This window comes from Artibeus jamaicensis, unplaced genomic scaffold (assembly GCF_021234435.1).
Source record: "Artibeus jamaicensis isolate MK-2021 breed Jamaican fruit bat unplaced genomic scaffold, CSHL_Jam_final scaffold_3307, whole genome shotgun sequence".
Classification (NCBI taxonomy): domain Eukaryota; kingdom Metazoa; phylum Chordata; class Mammalia; order Chiroptera; family Phyllostomidae; genus Artibeus; species Artibeus jamaicensis.
The window spans coordinates 6,123,686-6,148,962 of NW_026522040.1; the positions used below are offsets into that span (position 1 = coordinate 6,123,686).

Consider the following 25,277-nt stretch of genomic DNA (forward strand, 5'->3'; position numbering starts at 1 on the left):
GTAAATCTCTCCCATTGATCTGCCAACAGCAACCAAGGCTCAACTACAACAGGAAGCTGTACTCAGCGCACAGAAAGGGCACACTTCATGTACCCAGCTCGGGAGATAGGGGAGGCTGTGTCACTGGACCCGACAGGGCATTTACTATATTAGGCCACACTACCAAGACACAGAATCAAAGCAGCTCTACTTTTAATACATAGAACCAAACACAGGCAGGCTGCCAAAATAAGAAGACAAAGAAACATGGTCCAAATGAAGGAACATATGAAAACTCCAGAAAAGGAGCTAAACAAAATGGAGATAAGCAATCTATCAGATGCAGAGGTTGAAACACTGGTTACAAGGATGCTCAAGGAACTTTGTGAGAACCTCAGCAACATAAAAAAGATCTATTCAGAAATGAAGGATACACTAATTGAAAAAAAGAACAATTTACAGGGAAACAACAGTAGAATGGATGAAGCCAGGAATCAAATCAATGATTTGAAACATAAGGAAGAAAAAACAACCTATCAAAACAACAAGAAGAAAAAAGAATCCAAAAAAATGAGGACAGTGTAAGCAGCCTCTGGGACAACTTCAAACATTACAACTGTTGCATCACTGGGATGCCAGAAGGAGAAAAGAAAGAGCAAGAAATTGGAAATCTATCTGACTAAATAATGAAAGAAAACATCCCTAATCTGGTGAAGGAAATAGACATGCAAGTCCAGGAAGCACAGAATCCCCAACAAGATGGATGCAAAGAGGCCCACTCCAAGACACATCATAATTAAATTATCCACAATTGAAGATAAAGAGAGAATCTTAAAAGCAGCAAGAGAAAAAAAGTTAGTCACCTATAAGGTAAACCCATAAGACTGTCAGCTGATTTCTCAAAAGGCACTTTGCAGGTTAGAAGGGATTGGCAAGAAATATTCAAAGTCATGAAAAACAGGGACCTACATCCAAGATTGCTCTACCCAGCAAAGCTACCATTTAGAATGGAAGGGCAGTTAAACTGCTTTCCAGACAAGAAAAAAATAAAGGAGTTCATTGTCACCAAAGCATTATTATATGAAATGTTAAAGGGACTTATTTAAGTAAAGGAAGATGAAAACTATGAAAAATAATATAGCAATAAATACATATCTATCAACAATTAAATCTAAAAAACAAACTAAGCAAACAAGAAGAACAGAGAAAGAATCAGGGATGCAGAGAGCATTTAGATGGTTGCCAGATGGGAGGGGATGGGGGAATGAGTGAAGGAGTAAGGGGATTAAGAAGTACAAATTGGTAAGTACAAACTAGACAGGGGGGTGTGAAGTATAGTATAGGAAATGGAGAAGCCAAAGAACCTATACACATGACCCATGGCCATGGACAATGGTGTGGGGATGATGGCCTGAGGGAGTGAGGGTGCTGGGTGGAGGGGGGCAAAGGAGAAAAATTTGGACAATTGTAATAGCATAATCAATAAAATATAATTTTAAACATGCTTTGAAAACTTAATTGATTTCCTCCTTTTCCTGAGGGCCGTGGTGCTGACAAAATAGATTATATCAAAATCATTCCAGTTATTAGTCCATCTCCCAAGCCCTCTCATGGTGGCTGGTCTGCAATGGTCAGCCCACTAACGTCCTATAATAAAGATAAATTCTTCCTTAGCAATTACATACCATTCTCTTGACAACAAAGAGATCTTGGATTAGTCTATCAGAAAGATTTGAAAAACTGTTTACTATCTTTGCTTTTAAACTAGAGGGCAAACAATCTCACTAGGTTTTCCAATGAGTTGACTCCTAAGAGGCAAATGCTATTAGGAAAGAACAGTGAAGGAGCTAGGACCTGCTAGAAGGCAGCTAGAGAGAGAGAATCACAGGATGTGTGTTTTACAAAGCAGTTAAAGTGAAAAACCCTCCACCCACCACCCTCCCCCTCCTGCCCTCCCCCTGCCCATCAGTTTTCTCTGAGTACTACTACAGGCACCGCACCAAGCCCTGCACTGGGGATACGGCTGTGTGCAAATGAGCCAAAGACTCCTGATATGCGAGTTAAGAAGGGAAATAAAAAAATAACCAGAAAGTAATTGTTTTGCCTGTGATATGAAACTTATTTACAATTGCTGCTATTGGTTTCCTCTTCAAAGTGTTACCATCTTCCTAATACAGAAAAACTGAAACATATGAGGACATAATATGAAAAAAATTTGTATAGTTTAGAGGGAAATATCAATCCTTAACCAGGAGACTCTGCTTTAATGCTAAATGGGGATCTAACAACCAGCTGGCTATTTTAACCAGGCCAAAGGGTTGTTTCAAACTACATTACCAATATTCTGAAAAAAGTCAAATCTTAGAAAGAAAGAATATATATGCTTTAATCCCAGAACCTCACCTCTCTTCTGGCAGATCACAGGAGAGGTTGTTTGGTTTCAGTTGTGTCCACTCTCTGGTATTAAGATCCAATTTGTGCAGGTCTGTGCTGTAAATATAGCCAGTTGTCCCTCCGAAGACGTAAAGGGAGCCATTGATGATCGCCATGGCCTGGAAAGAGGGGAAAAGTGAGCAAGACCCACTCGTCAGCACTTGACTAAAGAACATAAACTTATTAGATACCCCCAAATCAAGTTTTATGAAATTCTCTTGTACTTTTTAACCTTCAAAAATACCAGTCCCTTAAAGGACTACAGATTTTAGAGAATACAGAGATTATTTTTAGGAAGGTAAACCTGTGCTCAGCTGGAAAGCAAGTTCCACCCTGGCAAGGCGGTCAGTTAATCCTTAGGACTTCCAGGCAACCAAAGAATTTGTAGCTCATGGGCACGAGTGTTTCCACTGAAAGCTGCTTGTCTTTCTAAGCAGTCTGAGGAAAAAGGCGCTCAAGGAGAAGGAGCGGACATGAAAGGAAGCCCCCAGAATCCCTTAGGTAAGATCTAGAGTTGGGAGTCAGTCCCCAAAGTTGGCGTTTTCCAGGAGACTCTCCTTCACCATAAGTCTGGCTTCTGCTACGCTCACTCCTCAGGGTCTCGGTGCCTCCCTCGGGGGCAGACAGTTCCCGGGCCTGTGCCCCCCCACAGAGCTCCAAAGCACTCCATCAGTGCCCACATCAGTCAGTTGGTAAGAAACCAGTATCAGTTGTTTTAAGTTTAGCCCACTATTCTCGAAGGGTCTCCGACATACAGTGAGCTGCAGCCTATTTTTTTGGATACAATTTTCCAAACCCAGGTTTGAAGTGTCGGAACCTGACCGCAAACAAAGCTCTGCACAATCTGTTTCGGCTCAGACCTTAGGCATGGGGATCATGGACTCTGCTACTTAGGTCAGAAAGTTCTTCAGAGACCCTTTCACTCTAAAGACGACAGATCCCAGACCAGGCCAAGGCCAGTCTCTTGTTGGAGGTGGGAGTAGAGGTGTGTGTGTGTGGGGGGGGGGGGGGGGGTCCTGCCATTTTAAAAACTTCCACACAAGTCTAGATCATCACCCTAAAGTGGATAAGAAATAAAGAGGGGGGGAAAGGACAGAAGGTGGCAAGATACCAGATTTACAAATTAAAATTTCATATCAAAACTAAAAAGTCAAATATTAACCTCAGTAACTTTACCCTCCATTTTAAAAACCAGTAGGAATAAAAAAATTCTGGCACTGTTTGTCCCCAGAACGAACGCACGCGCCCCGACCAGCCCACCAGCCGCGGATTGGTACCTGTCCATATATGCGACTGGGCTTCTTCCCACGGCAGCTGAGCAGGGCCCACCTCTTGTACTTCACGTTGCAGACGTGCACGTCGTTGCCGTTGCTCTCGCCAAATGGGATGCCTGTGCCCCCGAACACTAACAGGTTGTTTCCGTGCAGCACGACTGCGGGAGGAGAAGCACAAGCTCCGTTTACGCGCTGGCTGCCCGAATGCGTTCCCGCGTAAACACTAGTCATCTGAGAAACTCAGAAATGTCTGCTTAAATGCTTTCAGAAGACGCTCAAACCACCGACATCTAACTACTACGAAGTTCTGGAGAACGAGGTCTAACTCCGCATGGACAGTGTCATGCAGCTCGCTGGGCGGTATGTGACAAGTACTCAGTACATGTTTGTGGGATTCATGACATACTCTGTGTACTGAGTGACAGGAGCTAGAGCACACACCCCCCCCTCCCCACCGTTCAGGACAGTCCAAGTGTGCAGCAAAGCAGAGGAAAATGAAGTGTCACCTTTGCCTCAGTGAAGACCCAGTGGGACTCAAGACAAAGGGGTAAAAGGGCCACTCTGTTTCTGCCAGGGGGACGATCTCTGCATTTGAAATGATGGCTTCAGTTATCTTCATCCTCCCCCAGAGAAAGAGAAACACCAATACCCTGCTGGAAACTTCGGTGTTGTTCTTCTGCTGCTGCCACCGCACGCGCACACACACACACGGTCACGCATATCTTCTTGCCTTCTCCAATGGCGAATACTCTCAAAATAGTGCTACTGTATTATTTCCATGGCATTTTTTTTTGACCAAGCCTTCAATTGATGCAGTGTATGAGTGAACAGCGTGGGCTCTGGAGCCAGTGAGAGCTAGGTTTAAATTCCTGTGCGGCCCCAGGAGAGTTATTAAATCTCTCTAAACTAATGTTCACAATAACCCTGCGAGGTAGGAGTTATTATTATCGCCCCCATTTTTATAGACAATGAAACAGAAGTGGTAAGTGTTTTAATCTACTTGCTGAAGGTTTCCTCAAAGGAACCCTGCCAAGCCGGGATTCAGTCTGAGGCAGTCTGGCTCCAGAGCCTGCACTCTTAGCCACTACACACAGGGCTTCCCTAAAGCCTCAGTCTCCTCATCTGTGCAATGGCCACAGTTCTAGCACCTGCACTGGAGGAATGTTATGAGAATTAAACTGATACCATGTGTGAAGTACTTTACTTAGTAACATATCATCATTATAAACCCCATTTTCTGATCTTCTACGCTTTGCCTAGCATATACATCATACTTCCTGTTGAACCCTCTGAGATATCATTAATCCCATTTCACAGCTAAGGAACTTGAAGCTAAAAATAATCTGGCAAGAAATGATATACAGCAAATTCAACCTCAGGACGATGCAACTCCCCAGTGCTTCTGAATCACCATGCTACATTATTGCCATAGTAAAAAGTCTACCTCCACTAACAGGGTTTGATCATATTGGTGTTATTATAAACTATTAACAAAGAACATGTGACACTGAACCGGACCTCTCAGACATTTCAAAAAGTCAAAAGTTCCAACGTGCTTGCACTCACGTGACATGGATGCCAATTCCCGGGGCATGTACCCATCTGTGCCCATCTGGTGCCATACTCCTGTAGCAAAATGATACCGCCAGAGCTCCCTGAAGAGCGGATAGTCTTCATTATCGGGCCCTCCTGACTCATCGTAATCTGGGTTGTAACCTCCAAACACGTACAGATTGGTGTTGTCTGCCACACAGCGGTGTCCGCTTCGTGCTGGTGGTGGTCTGTGGCCTAGGAGAGAACAGCACAGTTTCCCACAGATGGCCCAGCAGACTGAAAGCCAGACAAAATCTGGTAACAATCTTTTTAGATTTAAAAAGGGGATCAGGGAAGATTTATAACATGGATATATTATTTATTTGCTTAGGTTATTTTATACATTCACACACACTACTTAAGATTTCAAGGAGCTGGTCTCATTTCTATTTCATATGACTACTTTCAGATTTCGACAACTGTAAAAAGGTTTTTCCCAAGGGAGGCAAAATAGCATTATCAACTCAGGAAGATGGCTGATAACTTAGAATTTTCAAGGAAAGAAGGAGAAGGGGTTTAATAATCCCAAAGCTAAAAGAATAACTTTTCTTATTTCCTTAGAGGAGGAAAAAAACACAGGCCAACTAAATTAAACTGAAAATATTAGAAAACTACATAAATATAATCACAAATGTGAATGAGTCATGTATAAATAAAAATACAAACACATAAAACCTATGATTTTTCCATAATCTATAACTTAATTTAAAAACTGGTTTTCAAAGTGTTACAGCAAAATGTAGAATTTAAATACTGCTCCAGACATTATGTCAGTTAACAAAAAATGCTCCTACATTCACCTCAGAGAGCTCTGAGTGAGAGTTCTCCACTCAGAAAAGCTAGTTCTACAGTTTATATTTGAAAGCTTTCTAAAGTATAAATTTTGTCAACCAATGCACTAAAATTATTTTAGGGTTATTTTAGAGTAAAAAAATCCCTAAAACTTTACATTATTTCTATTACCCTCATAATTTTTAATGCCAGTCTACACAAACCCTTACATAACCGCAAAACCAAAGATGCTTAAATACAAACTGGATAGAGTAAGAATCTGCTACAGTTGACTGTTACCCTAAAGACTTATCTACATTCATATATTAAGAGTAGATACTGGTATAATGTTAATTAATATTTAGCACAATGCTGGACACCTAATAAACATCTCTATACAAATAAACATTCATTACCAACGTAACTTAAATCATAATCCCACTTCCTAGGGTGTGCTTTTAAACAAGCACTGAAAAGAAATCACACAGATCCAGGGAAACTAAAAAACGAACCAACCATGAATCACCGAATCATCAACTCCAATCTACCCGTTCTGTCTGAGAGTCGTTAATGGTTCCTTATTGCTCAAGTACAAAGTTCTCTACCAGCAATTTAGAGCCTTTCAAGACAGTCTTGTCCTGACCTCTCACACTCCTGCCTGTTTAAGTTTGTCTCTGCCTGGGAAGCCAAGTCCTTCCCTCAGACCCTGGCCTGGTCTACCTACCCTTCCATGCCTCGTGGGAGAACACCTCCAAGTCCAGCCCATACAGCTCTTCCTCATTTAAAAAAAAATCAACTAAGTGAAAATAAGCACTGGTCTATTCACACTGCGTGCATGCCTCTACAGCATACCTCCAAATGGCCAGCCGGACTGTACCTGAGGACTCCCGCTGCTCACCACTCACTGAACAAATGCCTTTAATTGTGCCGAGGGGAAAAAGCCTACAGCTTTTACAGCTCAGTACCCTACCAGTCAAATATTAGGATATAATATACTATTAATGATTATACCATAATTATGTAAATACATGAATAAACAAAATATTAGGTAAACTATAATCGAAAAACTTACTCTTGAGCTGTGATTTACCTCAAGTGAAGAACTCAGTTTCTCCTTTTAAGAATCTTGAAACGCAGAAAGTGTGGTGTAGAAGAAAGAGCAAGGGGCTCCTACCAATGTCTAGGTTTGAAGGTTTGAATCCAGGTTCTTTTTTAACCGCTGCCTAGAGCAAGTCACTGACCCCCACTGAGTCTCAGTTTCCTCATCACAGTTACTACACTTGCTATTATGTGAAAGTGTTTACTGGTTTATACATGTATCTTTTCAGGCACCTCTGAGTTATGTGAGGAAAGATGAATGTATTTGCATTTATCTTTTCAACTACCAAGCTTAAAGCACACAGAAACACTAAACAAATTTACAAATTTAATTTTTCTCTACTCATTTCATTAATGTTTTCTTCTCCAAATAGGCTATAAGCTTCTAATGGTAAAGATCATGGATAATAATTCTCCTGTATCACCCACAATGCCTAAAACAGTTGGAAATATAAAACAAATTCAAGGAGTTTTCTTGGTTTTAACTTAAGTCAAAGTAAACAGTGACAGGTATAATCAAAACAATGTACAGCCCTCAGTGGACGTGGTATTATTGTGCTTGTGAGATACATAATTTTGGGGATGGGGTTGGATTAGGCAATGGTCTTCTCAAAACACACGTGTTTCTAAGAATTAGCAAGACAAATGTAAAGGAAAAAACATTACAGAGTTGCTACAATCAACAGATGGGAACTCTAGTAAGGGTCTCTATAATGCGCTTTACTTTATTATCTGGAGCCAAGAGGTAGTTTTAAAAATTGCTTTTGGGCAAATATGAAAAGGCACAGTGTATTCTAGGATTTTCTCTAAAGGGTCGTACAGCAGAGAAGACATTCTATTATAAATTCATTGCCAACTTTTTGTGACACATATGACTCACATAGATCGAAGGCTGAAGAATCAGTGAAGACAGTCTTGTATTTACCCATTCACTCATTAAGCTAAAATTCTCATTGAACACCTGCTACGTACCAGGTGCTGTGATAGGTTCCGGGGACACAATAATGAGACTGTCACTATTTCTGGTACTTACAGTCCAGTCCAATGCAGCAGCCACTAGCCACAAAGGACTACCTAGCACTTGAAATGAGGCTGGTCCAAACTCAGATAGGCTTCGAATGTAAAATACCCACTGAATTTCAAAGACTTAGTATCCAAAAATGAATGTAAAATTATGATTTTTATATTGAATATATGCTGAAGGGATATTTTTTATATCCTGGGTGAGATAAAAATATTAAAATTAATGTCACCTGTCTTTTACTTTTTTAAATAGCTACAGAAAAATTTAAATTTGCAGATCATATAATATTTGTGATTGTTTGGCTCAATTGCTGGCTTGTAAATAATTTCATTATCCATGCAAATTAAAATGCTGGGTAAAGAGCATCTAATCAATGTTTGATAAATATTAAACATCCTATCAAGGAATCTTATAGTTGGGGGTAAAGAGGTAACTCTTCTTTCTCTTTAGTCAGTAACTAGATATATTTTTGTACATATTTATAGCCCAAGAGAGACTAATATATTAGAAAGTTAAATTTTCTTTTGAATAAATCATAGGAATTTTTCAGGGCTAATGCCATGGAGACTAAGAATTTTCATTATGTGGGGTATAGGTTCATCAACCTTGACCAAAATGAAATTGGGTTTATCTACTTTGAGTAGTTTTCTGAACCCTCCCCTAAGTTCTCCATGTGTAGATCTCACTTCCCTAAAACATACTTGCTACTAATAAAATCACCCACAGAATTAGGTTACCTGATTCAGGGATTCCCGTTAGAAAATGCAGAAGTCAAAAATTAAAACTGAACCGATAGATTCAGAAGGGAACAGCCAGCTGAGGGAAAGCACACCTGTGATGGAGGGCTGAGCTGTCTTCTCTCCAGGTGCTCGTCACATGTCACAGACACTCGCTCTGTACCCCGGGAGGAAGCAGGAACTTACAGTACCCAGGGAAATGGGCTTTAGTTTCTGGCCCAAAAGGAGAACCTAGCTGTCTGAGATATGGTGACAGAGGATTAGGTTGCTGCCAACATTCTCACTACTACAACAGGGTAATGAAGAGTCCTTTACATGATTCATATGCAAGTGTCTGAGTATTTTTGGAAACAGAATTTCTGGGTCAAAGGAATATACACTTAAATTGTTACAGATGCAATGTTTTAGAGCACGCTCTTCTCCAGAAAGACTGGGCAATTTATATCCCCGGCAATGGTGTATGGAAGTGCCTGTTTCTTCGTGCCCTTTTAAATTTGTGCCAGCCTACTGAATTTAAACTGATGCCAGGTTAATTTGCACTTCCCTCATTTTTACCAGTTTACATGTTTATTGGCCCATTTGCATTTTTTCTTCAGGAAATTGCCTGATCATATCCCTTGCCCACTTTTCTATCTTTGGGTTGCCTTCTCCCAGATTTGTAGAAATTATTTATTATATTTCTTTCTTTTAATTTTATTTATGGCATCTTTTAACATGTGGAAATTTTTATGGACTCTCTGAGCTTCCTGGATTTCCTGGAAGTCTATTTCCTTTGCCAGATTGGGGAAATTCTCCTTTATTATTTGTTCAAATAAGTTTTCCACTGGTGGCTGTTCCTTTCCCCCTTCTGGTACCCCTATAATTCGGATGTTGGAATGTTTAAAGATGTCCTGGAGGTTCCTAAGCTTCTCCCCATTTTTCTGAATTCTTATTTCTTCATTCTTTTCTGTTTGATCATTTTTTTCTTCCTTCTGGTCCACTCCCTTGATTTGAGTCCCAATTTCCTTTCCATTACTATTGGTTTTCTTTTTATTACCATTCATTTCAATTAGTTTAGCTTCCATATGTTTCTCTAATTTGTGACTAAAATCAACCAGTTCTGTAAGGATCCTGATAACCAGTGTTTTGAACTGTGCATCTGAAAGACTGGCTATTTCTTCATCGCTTAGATCTATCGGTTCTGGGGCTCTGAGTTGTCCTAGAGCCATTTTTGGTCTATTCGTGCCGTTAAGTAAGCGGATCGAAGCCTTAGTTGTTTACCAGGATGGGGCGACCCAGGTCGCTGGTTTGTGACGCTGTGTGTGGGGGCGTGGTCAGAGAGGGAGCAAATGGCGGTCCTCTCCGCTAGCCCAGTCCGTCCAGTCACACCACTCGCCCCGGGTCTGTTTATCCGATTGGAATTGTGCGAGCCTGCTGCCCCACGCAGGCTTCCCTTCTCACTGGTTTATCTGCACGCAGATGCGCCTCTTCCCTGTGTGCTCCCGTAGCTAGCCCTCGATCAGCGCCTTCGGCTGCTTGCGCACCGCACCGCGCACCACCAGGGGATTTTTTCTTGCCAACCTGCTCCGCTGCTGGCTTTGCTCCTCTTACCGGTTTAGCTGAGCATTTAGTTGTCTTTGGACTCCGTATTGTCGATTTTCTGTGTGGCTTGGTTGTGTTTATTGTTGTTAAAAATAGTTGTTCTTAGATTTGGTTGTGCACAGAGGCAAGGTGGTTCCACCTACGTCTCCATCTTGGCGGAAGTCCTGGAGATTTTTATGTAATTGAATTTTTCAATCTTTTCTTTTAAGGCTCCAAGGCAAAGGGGGAAAAAGGCTCCTTTGTTCTACATCTTACTTATCTCTGCATCATTATAAAATTATATTCTTACTTATTTCCAGTAATGTTATAGTTTTGAATTTTAAACCCAGAACCTGATTACATCTAGAATTTCTTTTCATATATTGTATGAGGTAGGGCTCTAATTAATAATGAAGGACGGGCAGTTGCCCGAAACCACTTAATGGAAAGCCACCTCTCTACACTGAATTGGACTGGCACCTTTATCATATACTAAATGGATATGTTCGAGTAGAATTAGGAAAATTCCAATATCTGGATCTAATCACCTTTCACACAAAATCGATTGCTCTTTAAGAACATACAGTCAATATAAAGCAACATCATGAGATCTTCAACGTAATAAGTTACAGATAAAGCAGTACATAACATTTTTGACAAGTCTATTACTGACTGACTCTAGACTCTAGACTGCACTGTTAAACATTTCTGGAGGCCACTTAAAAAACTAAAACCTCCATCACTAAAAGTATTAACTAGTTATAAATATCAGGTAGCCTAAAGGATAAATCCAGTTTAATTTAACCTGGTTACTTCCTTCTGAACATAAAACCCACCATGACCTCCACCTGAGAAGACAGATCTTCCGTGGTACGCCTGGAAGCCTGGACAGGAAAGCCACGGAAAACGGCACCAACTGGCTTCCACCCCTGACCAGCAGCAGGCAGGCCTTTCTACTGCTCCCAGAGCCCAAACTGCTCAGGCAAAAGCAATCCACTCACACCAGCACCCATATTACTTCCTGACTAAGTAAGTGTCTCCTACCCTGCACAAGAGGCATGTGTAAAGATTTTGCTTTTCAGGGCAGAACAATCTTATTTCTAAGGTAGCAGCAATGAAAGAAACTTACTTTGAAAGACTCTGGTGTTATCCTGAGTTCCTTCCAAGAGCTGAGCAAAGCACACTTGAGATGGGGTCACTCTGCCAGGTTACACGATGTGGGCTTGTGGGCTGTCTTCACTTCCACTGTCTGTTTACTGATCCCTATGCCATTACCACACGGTTCTAATCACGATGGTTTTGAATTATCTACCAATATCTAGTGGGGCAAATTCCCCTTTGTGTTATTTTTTTTATATTAAATTTTTTTTAGAGAGGAAAGGCAGGTGGGAAGTGCGGAGGGACAGAGAAACATGGATGTACTGTTCCACTTATTGATGCATTCATTGGTTGATTCTCACATGTGACCTGACTGGGGATCCAACCCACAACCCTGACCTATCAGAATGACACTCTAACCAACGGAGTCACCTGGCCAAGGCCATTACTCTTTTTCAAAAACTTTGTATTTTGTTCCATTCATCTTGCAATGAGTTTTAGAATGAGTTTGTTAAAATCCATAGAGTCCCTTGAACAGACACCATGTTAACCTGGTAATCAAAGTTGGTAATCAAAGTTGACATCACCATAACGGGACACATACACCTCATGTGCAATGACACGGACACATTATTTCAGTAATGTCCCTACCCAAAATTCATAAGCTGAATGTAATCATGAGAAAACGTGAGACAAACTAAGGGACATTTTACAATATAACTTCTCTTCCCTTCTTCTCTTCCCTTCTTCTTTAGTCTTACTGTTCCAAAATATCAGTGCCAGAGCTATAGGTACATGAAAAATGAATGCCATACTTGATCTGGGATTTTTCTTTATTATTAAGGGCAGTATTGGGACAATTGCAAAATCTGAAATAAGGTCTATAAATTAGACACTAGGGTTAATATATCCATTCTTTATAGTATTAATTCCCAAGAGAGTATCTTTATTTGTCAGATACGGATGCTAAAGCATTTGGGGGTAAAGGACAGCATGTCTGCAGCTCACCCTCAAACAGTTCAGACAGAAGACTTTGCACATGCGTGTGTGTATGTGTGCTATGCACACAAAACGGGGAGGGGAGGCAGAGGAGAGAAATGCACTCAAGTGTTAACATTTGGGGAATCTGGATGAAGGCTATAGGAGAATCTTTTACCATTCTCGTAAATTCTCTGTAAGTCTGGAATCATGTCAAAATAAGAATCAAATTTTTAAAAAGTTCCTTGGGGATTTCATTTGGGACAACCCATGAAGGAACATAATCTCTAGCAAACTTACCTTATCCTTTTTTTTTTATATCCATCAGTATAGTTTCATTGTTTTGTTTTTTATTTCTAAGTATTTTATAATTCTCATATAATTGTGAATTTCTTTTACTTTTAATTGGTTGTTGTTAATACATAAAAAAGTAATTAATCTTTGCAAGTTTTTCCAGCTAATTTACCATTAGCTAATTATCTTGAATTTTACAGTAGATGATCATGTCATCTGTTGTTAATGACAACTTTCAGCTCTCTTTCAAACATATGTGCCTTTCACTTTCTTCCTCAACTTCTATTGCATTGACTGACACCTCCAGATAAGGCTGAACAATGGCGATGATAATGGACATTGCTCTCTCATTTCTAACTTTAATGAGAATATTGGTAATATTTCACCATTATATATGGTATTTGCTACTGGTTTCTTGTAGATAGTCTATCAGTAAAATAAACTTTCTTTTATTTCTGGATGCCTATAATTTTTCCTTACTAGGAATGTTATAGTTTTTAAAATAAAATTTTATTAAAACATAATGTATAGAAAAATGCATCTATCATTAAGAGTACAGCTTCATGCATTTTAACCAAAATGAACACACTGATATCAAGTTTTCTTACATGCTTTCTTTGATATCAGGACAATCACGCTTTTTCCTTCAACCTATTATAGTAGTAAACTACATACATTCCACAGATAAACCCAATTCTATCTTGATTTGTTTTTAGATTTATCCCTGCCTTCATATATATATTTTTTCATCATTTTCTTTTTGTTTCATTTTTCCATTTTATTGATTTCACTGAAATAATCAAGCTTTCTCTTTTCTTTCTTTTTCCTAAAAAGATCTACATCCCATTAACCCTAATAATTTTTTAAAACCCATAATAAAAACAAAAACTTTTATTTTTCTAACATTATGAAAAAATAAACCACATCTGAAAATAAACTGGCTATTAATGGTGGTTAGCTCTGGAAAGGAGAATAAGGTGAGGAGTAAAGATGTGAAGTGAGACCTTTGCTTTTTTAATTCTTTTACCATGAAATATAACACATGGATAAAAGCATACTTAAGTATAAATGTGTAGTTTAACAATTTAAAAGGTAAAATAATCATCATCCAGGTCAAAAAACAAGAGTGTTGCCAGCACCCGACTCACCTCTGACCCGCTCCTCGTGATCACAGCCCTCCGTCCCACCTCCTTCACGTCTAGAGGAAACCAGCTCCCTGATTTGCACGATGATCATCCAGTCTGCTTTCTTCTAATAGCTTTATTATACATGTGTGCATTCCTAAACAGTATTGTTTACTTTGACCTAGTTTTGAAATGTATTTGTACAGAAAGATATAGTATGTTTTCTTTCTAGGCTCTTTCACAATTTGGTGTTTTTGAGATTCATCCACTTTGGTAGGGGTAGAGGTAGCCTATTAACTTCCATTGCCAAATATTATTTCCTTGTATAAATATATACCACAAGGCATCCAGTCTATGCTGTACATACGGGCACTTTGGTTACTTCAAATCAGTGGCTCCTAATGCTGCCGTAAACATTTCTGCACATGTTTTCAGATGCAGAGGGGCCCGCATATGTTGGGTAGAATCTAGAAATGGAATTTCTGAGTCAAAACACATGGAAATCTTCACCTTTACTAGGTAAGGCTAAACTTTTGTTTACAAAATACTTAGTATTAGTATTGCATTTTTAATTTAGCAATTCCTGTGGGTTTGTAGACCTTTCTCATTCTGGTTTTAATATGTATTTCTCTCATTACAAAAGAGGTTGAGCACCTTTTCATATTTACTGGCCAATTGGGTTGTCCCTTTTGAGAACTGCCTGATCCAGCCTTTTATATTGTACATTCTTCTTATTCAAATGTCCATCTTTTTCTTACTAAATTGTACAAATTTACATATATGCTTGAGATATATTCACTTCTCACCCTATGTATTTCCATATTATTTGAATTTTAATAAGCACATACTATACCTATAAATTCCAAAACAAAAATTTAAAAGATCTTTAGCGGTTTTACTTTCTCCCTACCCACAACTTGTTTAAATTACGTGAAATGTTAGTTCCAGAATGTTAGATAGATACATACATACATATATTTATAGTATTCTTCTACATATTCAGAAATCTTTTCTTAACAATTACACTAGGCTTCACAGTCCATTTAGATGTAACTCCTTAAGTTTTACTGTTTGTTTCTTTGCACACTACTGCTTCTTATATCCATAGCCTTCCTCTTTCTTGATTTATTTTTCATTTTACCAGGAGTACCTCTTTGAGTAATTTTCTCAAAAAGGCTGTGTGTCCTAAACTTTCAGAGTTCCTATTTACTTTGACTCCTATTTCAACATTAGTGAAGCTGGACACAGTTCTGTCTTCAAAATAATTTTCCTTAGAACACGGAAAGCAGACTGGTTTGCAGCTGAGGAACGCAACACCAGTCTGCTTCTTAGTCTTGAGTCTTTCTATGTAACCTGTATTTTATCTCTGGAATCATAATAGTTCAGCAATGTATAGGCAGATGCTTTTTGTTTATTTGCTTTTTCACTTTCCAGCTTGTTAGTGGGCTCTTTATACTTGAAAACTCAGAGTCTTTCTTCAACATAGGGAAATATTATCCATTTATTTTCTCCCTTCTGCTGTCCTTCCTCCTATAACTAGAAAATGGGTAGTGGATCACATGGAATGATCTTCAAAGTGTAATTTTTCTCATGCATTTTCTTTTTTGGTCTTCTTGCTTTATGGACTGCGTATTTCCTTTATTTTCATGAAGATTGGCCTTAAACCTATATATTATTTAAGCCCCCAACTGCACTTTTATTTCAGCAATCATCTTCAATATAAAATTAATTCTTTAATTATTCCTTTTTCTCCACAGCTTATCTATGGATTAAAAAAAACTGCTTTTTTATCTATGGATCCAATTTACTCTTGACTCTGAGGAAACTTCCCACTATCAGAACTTCCTAAAGCTCCAATCTGCTTCTTCATTACCTCTGTTTCTACTGCGGTCAGCTGTTTTATTCATTCATCTTAGTCTTTCAAGTCTAGTTTCCTGCAAATGTCCAGTGGGCTTTGATCACTTATTCATATTAATAAGTAAAGGGCTATGTTGACTGGCGATTGTCAAGGTACAAATTTCCTCAACAGCTGTGTCACTTTGTCTCCAGTCCTCCAATGGGAGATCTGGCTGACTGTGGGTCTCTGCAGGGAAGCGGCACACTGACAGGCTTCTTCTCTTCAGAAGCGGAGAAAAAGCAGTTTCCTTTACTATTGCCAACAAAGGCAGGCTCCATTTTGATGGCATAGTCCTTTAATGGTATGGTCCAAATCCTTGATGGGGTCCCCTTTCTTTTCCTTCCCCACTGGACCCCCCTCATCCACCACTATGGAGGTCCACTGCCTAAAGCTCTGGTTTGTGCTTGTACCCGCTCTCCGGCCCTGGTCGATGAGAGCACTGCTTATCACCACACCCCCCCCCCAAAAGCAAATGCCGTCCTTTGCTTAAAGAGCTGTTTTCTAGCTCTGTCCTGGGTACTAATGGCATTGCCAGAGCTCTTTATATGAAGAGAGAGCAGGAGTAGGGGAAATAACTGTTTTAGAAAGTCTCTTAATTTTTTGCTCTGATGTTTCATCTTCCCACAACCTTCTCCTCCTTCCTTCTGCATTTACTGACTTTAAGCTTAGAGTTTCAGAAAAGGGGCCTAAGAAATTCTCCTGACTTCCAGCATGCAGCAGGAGCACCTATTTGAGCTTGCATTTTATTCTGTTCTCATTTTTCGATCATTATAATTCCAACTGCTTTCTATTACCCTAAATTCTACCAATTTTCTGGTATAATAGCAATAATAAGAATGATAGCTAACATGAATTGCCTAAATGTAAAACACTGACTAAAATGGAAAAACTCTTAAAAAAAAAAAAGCAACCTCTTCTAACATGCTTTGCTCATATTATCTCTCTTGAGCCTCAAAACAACCCTAAGAAGTGGATACTATTATATCATCATCCTAATTTTACAAATTAGGAAATTGAGACCAAAAAGAGAGTAAGTAGCTTGCCCGAAGTCTCACAGTTGGTAAATGGCAGAACCTGGATTCAGACCTAGGTAATCTGGCTTCAAAGCCTCCCTTTTCCATTTTTTAATAGAATTATGACTTATTCTTTTTCATGTGTCTGTCTTGTCATTATCAGTGATATCTGAGAAGTATGGAAAAGAAAATGGGTGTGTTAGGTCCATCAGTGGTAAGTCATTGTTTTCACTATACCACACAATTTTAATTGGTAGAAATATATTTTAGAGAAGACACAGGATTGAGTAAAACAATCCAGTGGCGGGCAGAAAAGAAGCCCCATGCAACTGTGTTCAATCCGTATCAATGGAGGTAATGTAGAGGATTCCCAAAGTGAGAGTCTTGGAAGGGGGAATTTCAAAAGTACAGGTAAGTATTGTTTTAATGTAAGTGACGCTAACCCACAGCATCTTCATGTTCTCAGCAGCTCATCATTTTGCTGTCACCACCACCAGAGAGAAGTTGAGAACGTACTAAATGTTGAGGCCCACCCTATTCCCTGACAGTAGCCTTATAAATAATTCAATTCCACTCAAAGGCACTGTCCCTGCCCTTACAGAGCTTACAGTCTACAGCAGGCATATACGAGTAAATGAACAACTATAATTCAGTGTGATAAGTGTATGATACAGGCGGGTACACAGGGTGCCATGAGAACAAAAAAATGTCTTCAAAGGAGGTTTCCCAGGAAATAACTCTTAGTGAGAGTGTTCAGAGATACACTATTATTGGTTTCAGGGGATAAAACTGAATTGCCATCTTTCCCCTCAGTCTGCTCCTCCATTCAGTTAGTTACATACCACCTGGTAATGAGCACAATGACCCACACAGAGAGCTGCGAGCTTTCTTGCCTTTTCCCTCCTCTTCTTCAGTTAGTAAAGTCTTACCTAACTCCACTTCCTTAGACTTCAAATCAATTCCCTATTCTCTGTTCCTATTATAACTGCTGTATTTGTAGCTGCCATCATTTCTTACCTTGATACTAAAATGACCTTGTAATTGGACTTTCAAATAAACCTCTTCACTAAATAAAAAAACAAGCAGGTCCTCAAAACTCCCCTTGGGTGGTACCCAACTTGATGTGGGCTCTCTCTAGCTTCTCTCCACACACTTTCCCACTGAGCTGAACTTTACGGTTCTCTGAAAGGCCAAGCTGTTTTGCCCATTGCCATTACTCCAGCTAGCTGGTCCCATGGTTTTGGGATGTTCCTACCCTCCCAAGCCAACACCCACTTGGTCTTTAAGTACATCTCTTCTGAAAAATCATCCTAATGACCACTCCTCTCCCTCCATCCTCCCACGAGCTGAGCCGGGTACCTCTTCTGTATGTTCCCATACCATGCTACCTCATCAGGACACTTATCACAAAGAATTACACCGAAGGTATTCTACAACTCTTTCTTTCCCTGATTCTTCATTATCTAGATCACTGAGCTAGCACAGTGCCTGTTACTGAACAGGCAATCAAGAAATACTGAAAGAATGAAAGAATGAGCAAACGAACGAACGAACGAACGAAGATAGTTAAGTCTGTGGAAGCTGATGAGATAACCAAAGGAGATGATGGAGAGGACAGAACACAGAAGCAATACCCACCTTTAGTGGGCAGGAAGAAAGAAGCTAGTGAAGAAAACAGAATGAACAATCAAAGAAGTAGGAAGAAAACATCCAGGATTATACAGTGAAGTAACCCAAAGGATGAGAAAACTCTAAGAAGGTGCAGGGGGTCAACAGCATCAAACACCACAAGCAGGTCAAAGAAGGTATGAACTAAGACAGGCCACTGATGCCGAGGCCGTCACTGGGGACCTTGATGTTGCCGCTCCTGAGTCTGCTCCCGCCCCACTCCCCCCAGCACCGAGACCACCCTCCTCAGCCCCTGTCTGGGGCCATTCGGGGCTTGCAGAAGAATCAAAGGTATAACACTTACCTGTGCTAATCTCTTTTTCCACAATTAAAAAATTGAAAAACAAAGAATACACAAAAGAACATAAAACCCTACCATCAGGTATAACATTATTTCACCATTTCTCTTGTTTTTTATGTTTATATTTGTACAAAATTGGTATTACATTAAATAGTATATCCTAATTAAACAATTTTCTTAATTATACTTAAATTTAGTCCAAGTTAGCTTTCTCATTGTAAATCAACAAATTAACATTCTAATTTATAAATTGAAGAACTGAAAAAGAAGTTACAGACTTAAATGTGCCTGCTTGGCCACGTGTGTGCCCAATAGTCCTTCTGTCACATTACACTAAAATTATACCTTCATTTGTACCAATAAAATAACTTATTGATGCTAAAAGGCAGCATACCATCCTAAGTATCTTATCTTGACCCATTTAAGACAGATTTTACTCTTTTCATGTTCTGAAGTTTGGCTGCTAAAAATAAGTTAGGTACTAGATATGAAAACACCTATAGCAGCTACAAGATTTTTTCTAGGTTTTTAAAAAAAATAATCTCTTCAGTCAAAATCATTTAGTAAAGTCTACATTACATTAAGTTTGCTTGTCTGACAATTTGTAAATCTAGAAATAGTGTAACTCTCTTCTGGGATTTTCTTTTTTGACTAAGGAGTATTTTTGGGGAAAAATTTGAAACTAGAAGGAATGTAACATTTCTAAAAGTAAGAATTGCAAGGTCAAAGGATGTAAAGATTTTTAAGAATTTTGATACACAATGACAAATTTGATCCAAAAAGGCTGTTAAATTTACACGTCCTTCCACATATGAGCTTCATTTTCCCATAACCTCGCCACACTGGGAATACTTATTTTTGGTCTTGGTGAATCTATTATTTTAATAATCATGTTTATAACAATAGGGAAAATAAATATTTATTCATATTTATTGAAGTTTCTTTTTATAAACTGATAGATATTATCTTACCTATTCATATTGTTTCACCTATTTTTCTAGTGGGCATTTGCTTTTAAACCATTAATTTATAAGAGCTTTTTATATATTCATAAAATTAATCATTTGTTACAAATACTCCCACTTTATATCTTATTTATGTTTTTTTAAATAAAAGGATTTTAATTTTATACAGCCACATAAATTAATCTTTATCTCTTCCTTAGAATCATATTTAGGAAACTCTTTCCTACACCGATATTTAGTAAATTACTGAAAGTTCTTTTTAATATGGTTACAGTGGAGTAATAGTGATATCAGTGAGATGATTTACTTCTACTCTCAAATGCATGTGAAGTGATTCTAACTCCCTAAAACTTACGATTACAATTTCAACAGTAGTCAATATGAAACGTGGTCTTAAAGTTAAGTTGTAGACTTTTCTTACTCCAATTTCAGGTGTTTAGACAATTTTTAAAAAACAGAGTTTCAAGCTGAGAAAATTCATTCAAAGTTCCCTTTAACCCAAACGAAGCACAGATCTCTTCTAGTTGTCACCCACCTCTCAAAAACCTGTTAGGGATCCTTATGATGGGACAGGACTGAATGAAGCGCCTCCTAACTGGGTCCCATCGTATTTTCTTCTTACCTGTTACCACAATTATCAGCAATAAGTCAGACACATACAACACAGAGCAAATAATACATAGTTACTGTAGTTATAAAGACAGAAAAACAGGAAACAAAACAATACTTGAATACAGAAAGAAGTGATGTAAAGTAGCATTTAACCCTGTTTTAGTAGCCAAAACAAAATTAATATAATAGCAGTGATGAAAGTTTTCAACTCATCCCCCTAAAAATATAATTATATGCACCATTTTTTGGAATTCTGGGTCAATTCAACATGCATTCAACAATCACCAATGCCATCTTGTGGCAAAAATTCACCACGAGCTTTACAAACAGAATCTAAGATATTTAAGTCCCTGAATGTAAAAAAAAAAAAAAAGCTCTGATTAAAATGAATTTGGCATGATATAGTTTCCTGCTCTTTCAGGTTTGGTATACTTCTGTAAGTCACACGGTTAAGAGGGTAACACAATGGGCACTGTTCTTTAAATATGAAGTAATCTCTTGGTACTTCCATTGGACAGGAGTTGGGGAGTTCATCTGCCTTCACAGGGAGCAAATTAGCTCCAAATTAACCCAATAAAAACTTGTTTTCTTAAAAAATAGAAATGTGAGACATTATGTGAAATGGGTAACTCTGTTCCTTCCCAAAGTTTTGATAGCTCCCAAAGACAGCTCTTATTAGGAGTAAAAACAATCCACATTTGTACAGAGTTTAAAGTTCATGACAAGCTTTCACCATCGCCTCATTTGACCCTCACAGCAATCATGTGCCCATCCACTCTGCAGCCATTCGATTGGCCTGCTCCGCCTTGAGCCCTGGGCCAGGCTCTAGAGCGGAAAGCAAGCTAGGACTCCCCATGAGGAAGGCAGATGTCTAAACAAATCATTTCATTACAGTGAATAATTGCTACAGCTGGAACTATAAAAACTCTTTGAGGAAGATTTATTTTATGTAAAATAAGTAAGAAAGCAAAGGGAAATACGTGACAATGCCAGAGTCGGGATTCGGGCCCAAGCCCTGTGACTCTAAAACCTGCCTTCTCTCCACATCACACTTAACCTGCCTCCAATTTAGTTTTTGGTGTTGGCAATTGGAAATACATTTCGAAGTTCATCAGCAAAGTCTGGATTTGATTCCTGTAGTACTTGTAACACTGTGTAATTAAAATGGCATCACCTGCACATGTGCACTTAATATTGTGAAGACGACAGACTTGTGGGCAAAGGGAAGAATGATTTATTTTGCAAAAGGGTTTATTTTTTAATCCTTTAAGTGTTTTAAATCAGTAGGTTCCAGACCCTAGCTGGGAGCTCAGGTAGTTAGAGCAGCATCCTGACCTGCCAAAATTACGGCTTCATCTCCAGTCAGGGCACATTCAAGAAACAACCATGGAGCAACAAACTGGCGTTTGTCTTTCTGTTTCCCTTCTTCTCTCTCTCGAAAAATCAGTAATTTTTTTAAAATTATAAATCAGTAGTTCCCAAATGTTGGTCTACAGACCACAAATTGGCTAAGGTGAAGATTCACCAGTCTAACACAAAATGAGAAAACTATGATAAGGCAGCGAGTTTTTCTTTTAAAGCTAAAACGTTCCATTTAAAAGCCTGTCCTTTTTTCAGAGATTAGAAACTTTTTGTTATTAAACATTCTTTATTTTATGAGATGAAGGTTTAGGAAATGAAGGTAGGAAATTTCATTTTTTAATATTCTTTCTTAGAAAAACAGAAAATTAGTAGGCCTATCTTATCCCCAAAATACATATATTTTTCAATTTACAAGTTTATCACATTCAAAAGGCCATAAAACCACAGCTTCAAATCAACACAGTATTTGTTGATCACTCGTGAGTCCGGCATCGTGAACCACACAGTCAAAGGATACGCAGGACGTATGGGAAACTTCCCTTGCCCTCAAGAAGCTTATATTCTAATTAGGGAGACAAGACAGACATATAAAACAATTATATACCAATACAAGACAGAATATAACAAGTGATTAGCTTAAAGTTTGACATTTTTATGTACCAAAAGCATTAAAATGTACCTACCCTTTTACCCAGCTAATCCACTTCTAGGAACTTATTCCTAAAGAGACAATCATAGACGCGTGGGAAATGCAGGACAAAGATACTCATTATGGTATTTTTTATGATGGCAAAAAATCAGAAACACTTTTAATGTCCAGTGGGAGGGAGATGGTTAAGTATGCTAAATGAACATACTTAATTTAAATGTGTTCATATTCTATGTAACACTGAAGAGTATATACAAGAATATTTACTAACATATGAAAACATTCACAATATACTGCAAAAGAAAAATAGCAAGGTACAAAATAGTACTAGATTATGACACCACATGAAAAGCAAAAGAAGTGCCCATATATATTCATAAAAAAATACAGGAAGGATATATATCTAATTTAATTGTGGTTATATTTGGGTGGTTATTATGAGTGATTTCTGTTTTTGTTTTTTCTCCTTAGTGCTGGTCTTTATTTTCAAAATTCTCTCCTTGAATAGGGCTTACTTTTGGACTGGAAGAAAAACAATACAATATTACTCTAATTTCGCTTTAAAGCTATGATTTAAAAATACTATAAGAAATATACCAAAGTCTTAGCAGTGGTATGACTGGGGTTGAGGGTTATTACTTCTTTTATATTGTCCAAAAATCCTATGACCTATTATTGTACACTGGAAAAACACAAAACAAGTTTAGAGTAACACTGAAAATCACCGAACCAAAGCTGCAACCCCAAACCCGTTCTGATGCTCTCCCGGAGCTCCGCCTGACACCCTCGGCCTGCTTCCCCTCAGCCAGCGCTGAGCCTGTCCCAGGCACCGGTTAATGCGGATGCAATGGAGCTTGTGTACACAAGGGAGACACCGCCTTCAGAACCCACGTTTTCTTTCTTCTCCCAAAGAGCAGAAAAAAAGAGAAACCAGCAACATCACGAACATATGCCTTTACCACTTCATGTACATATATTCCTGGTCTGAAGTTTTGTTTATTGAAGTTTTAGTTTTTATGTATTTAAACTGCCAATCTTCATTTACGATTGCATCTACTCTTCAAAAGAAAGAAACATAATTTCTTCAATCCTTTCATCAGTATTTCATTTTTGCTACATGTTTGAATCTTTTCTCCTTTTTATTAAATTTATGTCATTATAAATGTAATCGTTGACTGAATCAAGATGGCTGGCTGAGCAAGCTCTCCTTTCCCCAAAGCCCTGCAAAGAACAAAATGCCATTTAAAAAAAATCCATAATATAAAAAAAAGAAATGTCCTTAGGACTAAAACTATGAGGAATCACTGAAAGATGATAGAGCCAGGTTAGAAGAGGAAACCATAATCCTACATGCCCAGACTACAGGGCTATTGCAAATGGTCAGAGCAGCCCTTGGAATAAACTTAGCCCTGAGGTGCAAAACAGCAAGAAGAACGAAAATAATTTACCGAATTCACGGCAAGAAGGTAGGAGGTAGCAAGAAACTACGAAGCAGGTCAACTTCTCCAACCTGTTTGGGTCAAGCATTACAGAATAGAGGTATAAAGGTGTCACTCTGCCAGGAAAAACAATGAGTTATAAAGTCTTGGATGAGAGACTTTTGATGAGAGATGGGACAGAGCTCTGGGTGGATATTAACTTCCGGGCAGAAGGGGGGACACTCACATTAAAGAAGACTGGTAATTATTAGAAGACTAATAATTTTAGGACAACATCCTTTATAGACAGACATATGCATAAAAATTCTAAACAAAATACTACCAAATCAAATCAAAGATATATTAAAAAGGAGAATACATCATGGCCAAGTTAAATTATCCCAAGGACATAAGGCTAATTTAACATTAAAAAATCAGTATAATTCACCACTTTAACAGAATAGGGAAAAGAAACATATGATAATCCCAATTAATGCAGAAAAAGCATTTGATAAAATTCAACACCAAGCAAACTAGGGAAAAAAGAAATTTAGGCTCAAAGAAAAAATTGTACACAAATGTTCATAGAAGCTTCGTTCATAACAGCCAGATTTGGAAACAACTCTCCAAGGGATGAACGGTTAAACCAACCGTGGCACATCTGTACCATGGCATTACCACAGGGTATCAATGAATACCGTTGTTACTACGTGTGCAACAACTTGGATGGTTCTCAAGGGAATTACGCTGAATGAATGAAGTCAATATCAAATGTTACATATTATATAATTCAATGTATATAACATTCTTGAAATGACAAAATTATTGAGATGGAGAACAGATGAGTGGTTGCCAGGGCTTCCCAGGGGAGGTGGCTATAGCTATAAAGAGGTAACATGAGGGAGCTTTGTGATGGATCTGTTCTATATCTTATATCTTAAACACACAAATCTATGCATATGATAAAATTTTTTGGAACTCAATATAAACACCCAAGTGAATGCTTATGAACCTACTGAATTTTGAGTAAGGTCAGTGGATGGTATCAAAGTTGATTTGCTGGTTGTATTTATTGTACAATAGTAACAAGATGTTATTCCAGGATATTGGATGAAGATTATATAGATCTCTCTGTATTATTATTTAAAGATTTTATTTATTGATTGATTTTTAGAGAGAGGAGAAGAGGAGAGAAACATCAATGTGTGGTTGCTTCTCACACACCCCCAACTGGGGGCCTGGCCAGCAACCCAAGGCATGTGCCCTGACTGGGAATCGAACCAGGGACCCTTTGGTTCTCAGGCCAGCACTCAATCCACTGAGCCAAACCAGCCAGGGCTCTGTATAATTCCTTACAATTGCATGTGAATCTATAATATCTCAAAGTAAAACATATAAAACCTTATATAAAAACCAAAATGTAGAAAAA

The 25,277-nt window shown here is 38.5% G+C and overlaps 1 protein-coding gene across 1 annotated transcript in view; it reads right to left on the reverse strand.

Moving 5' to 3' along the window:
• Window positions 1-25,277, reverse strand: part of KLHDC10 (kelch domain containing 10) — a 55,894-nt gene that overhangs the window by 11,753 nt on the left and 18,864 nt on the right. The window contains exons 2-5 of the mRNA XM_037165800.2: window positions 20,343-20,429; window positions 5,253-5,474; window positions 3,690-3,844; window positions 2,383-2,531 (exon numbers count right to left, since the gene is read on the reverse strand). Coding sequence (XP_037021695.1) covers window positions 2,383-2,531; window positions 3,690-3,844; window positions 5,253-5,474; window positions 20,343-20,429 — 613 coding nt within the window. The remainder of the gene's footprint in view (window positions 1-2,382; window positions 2,532-3,689; window positions 3,845-5,252; window positions 5,475-20,342; window positions 20,430-25,277) is intronic.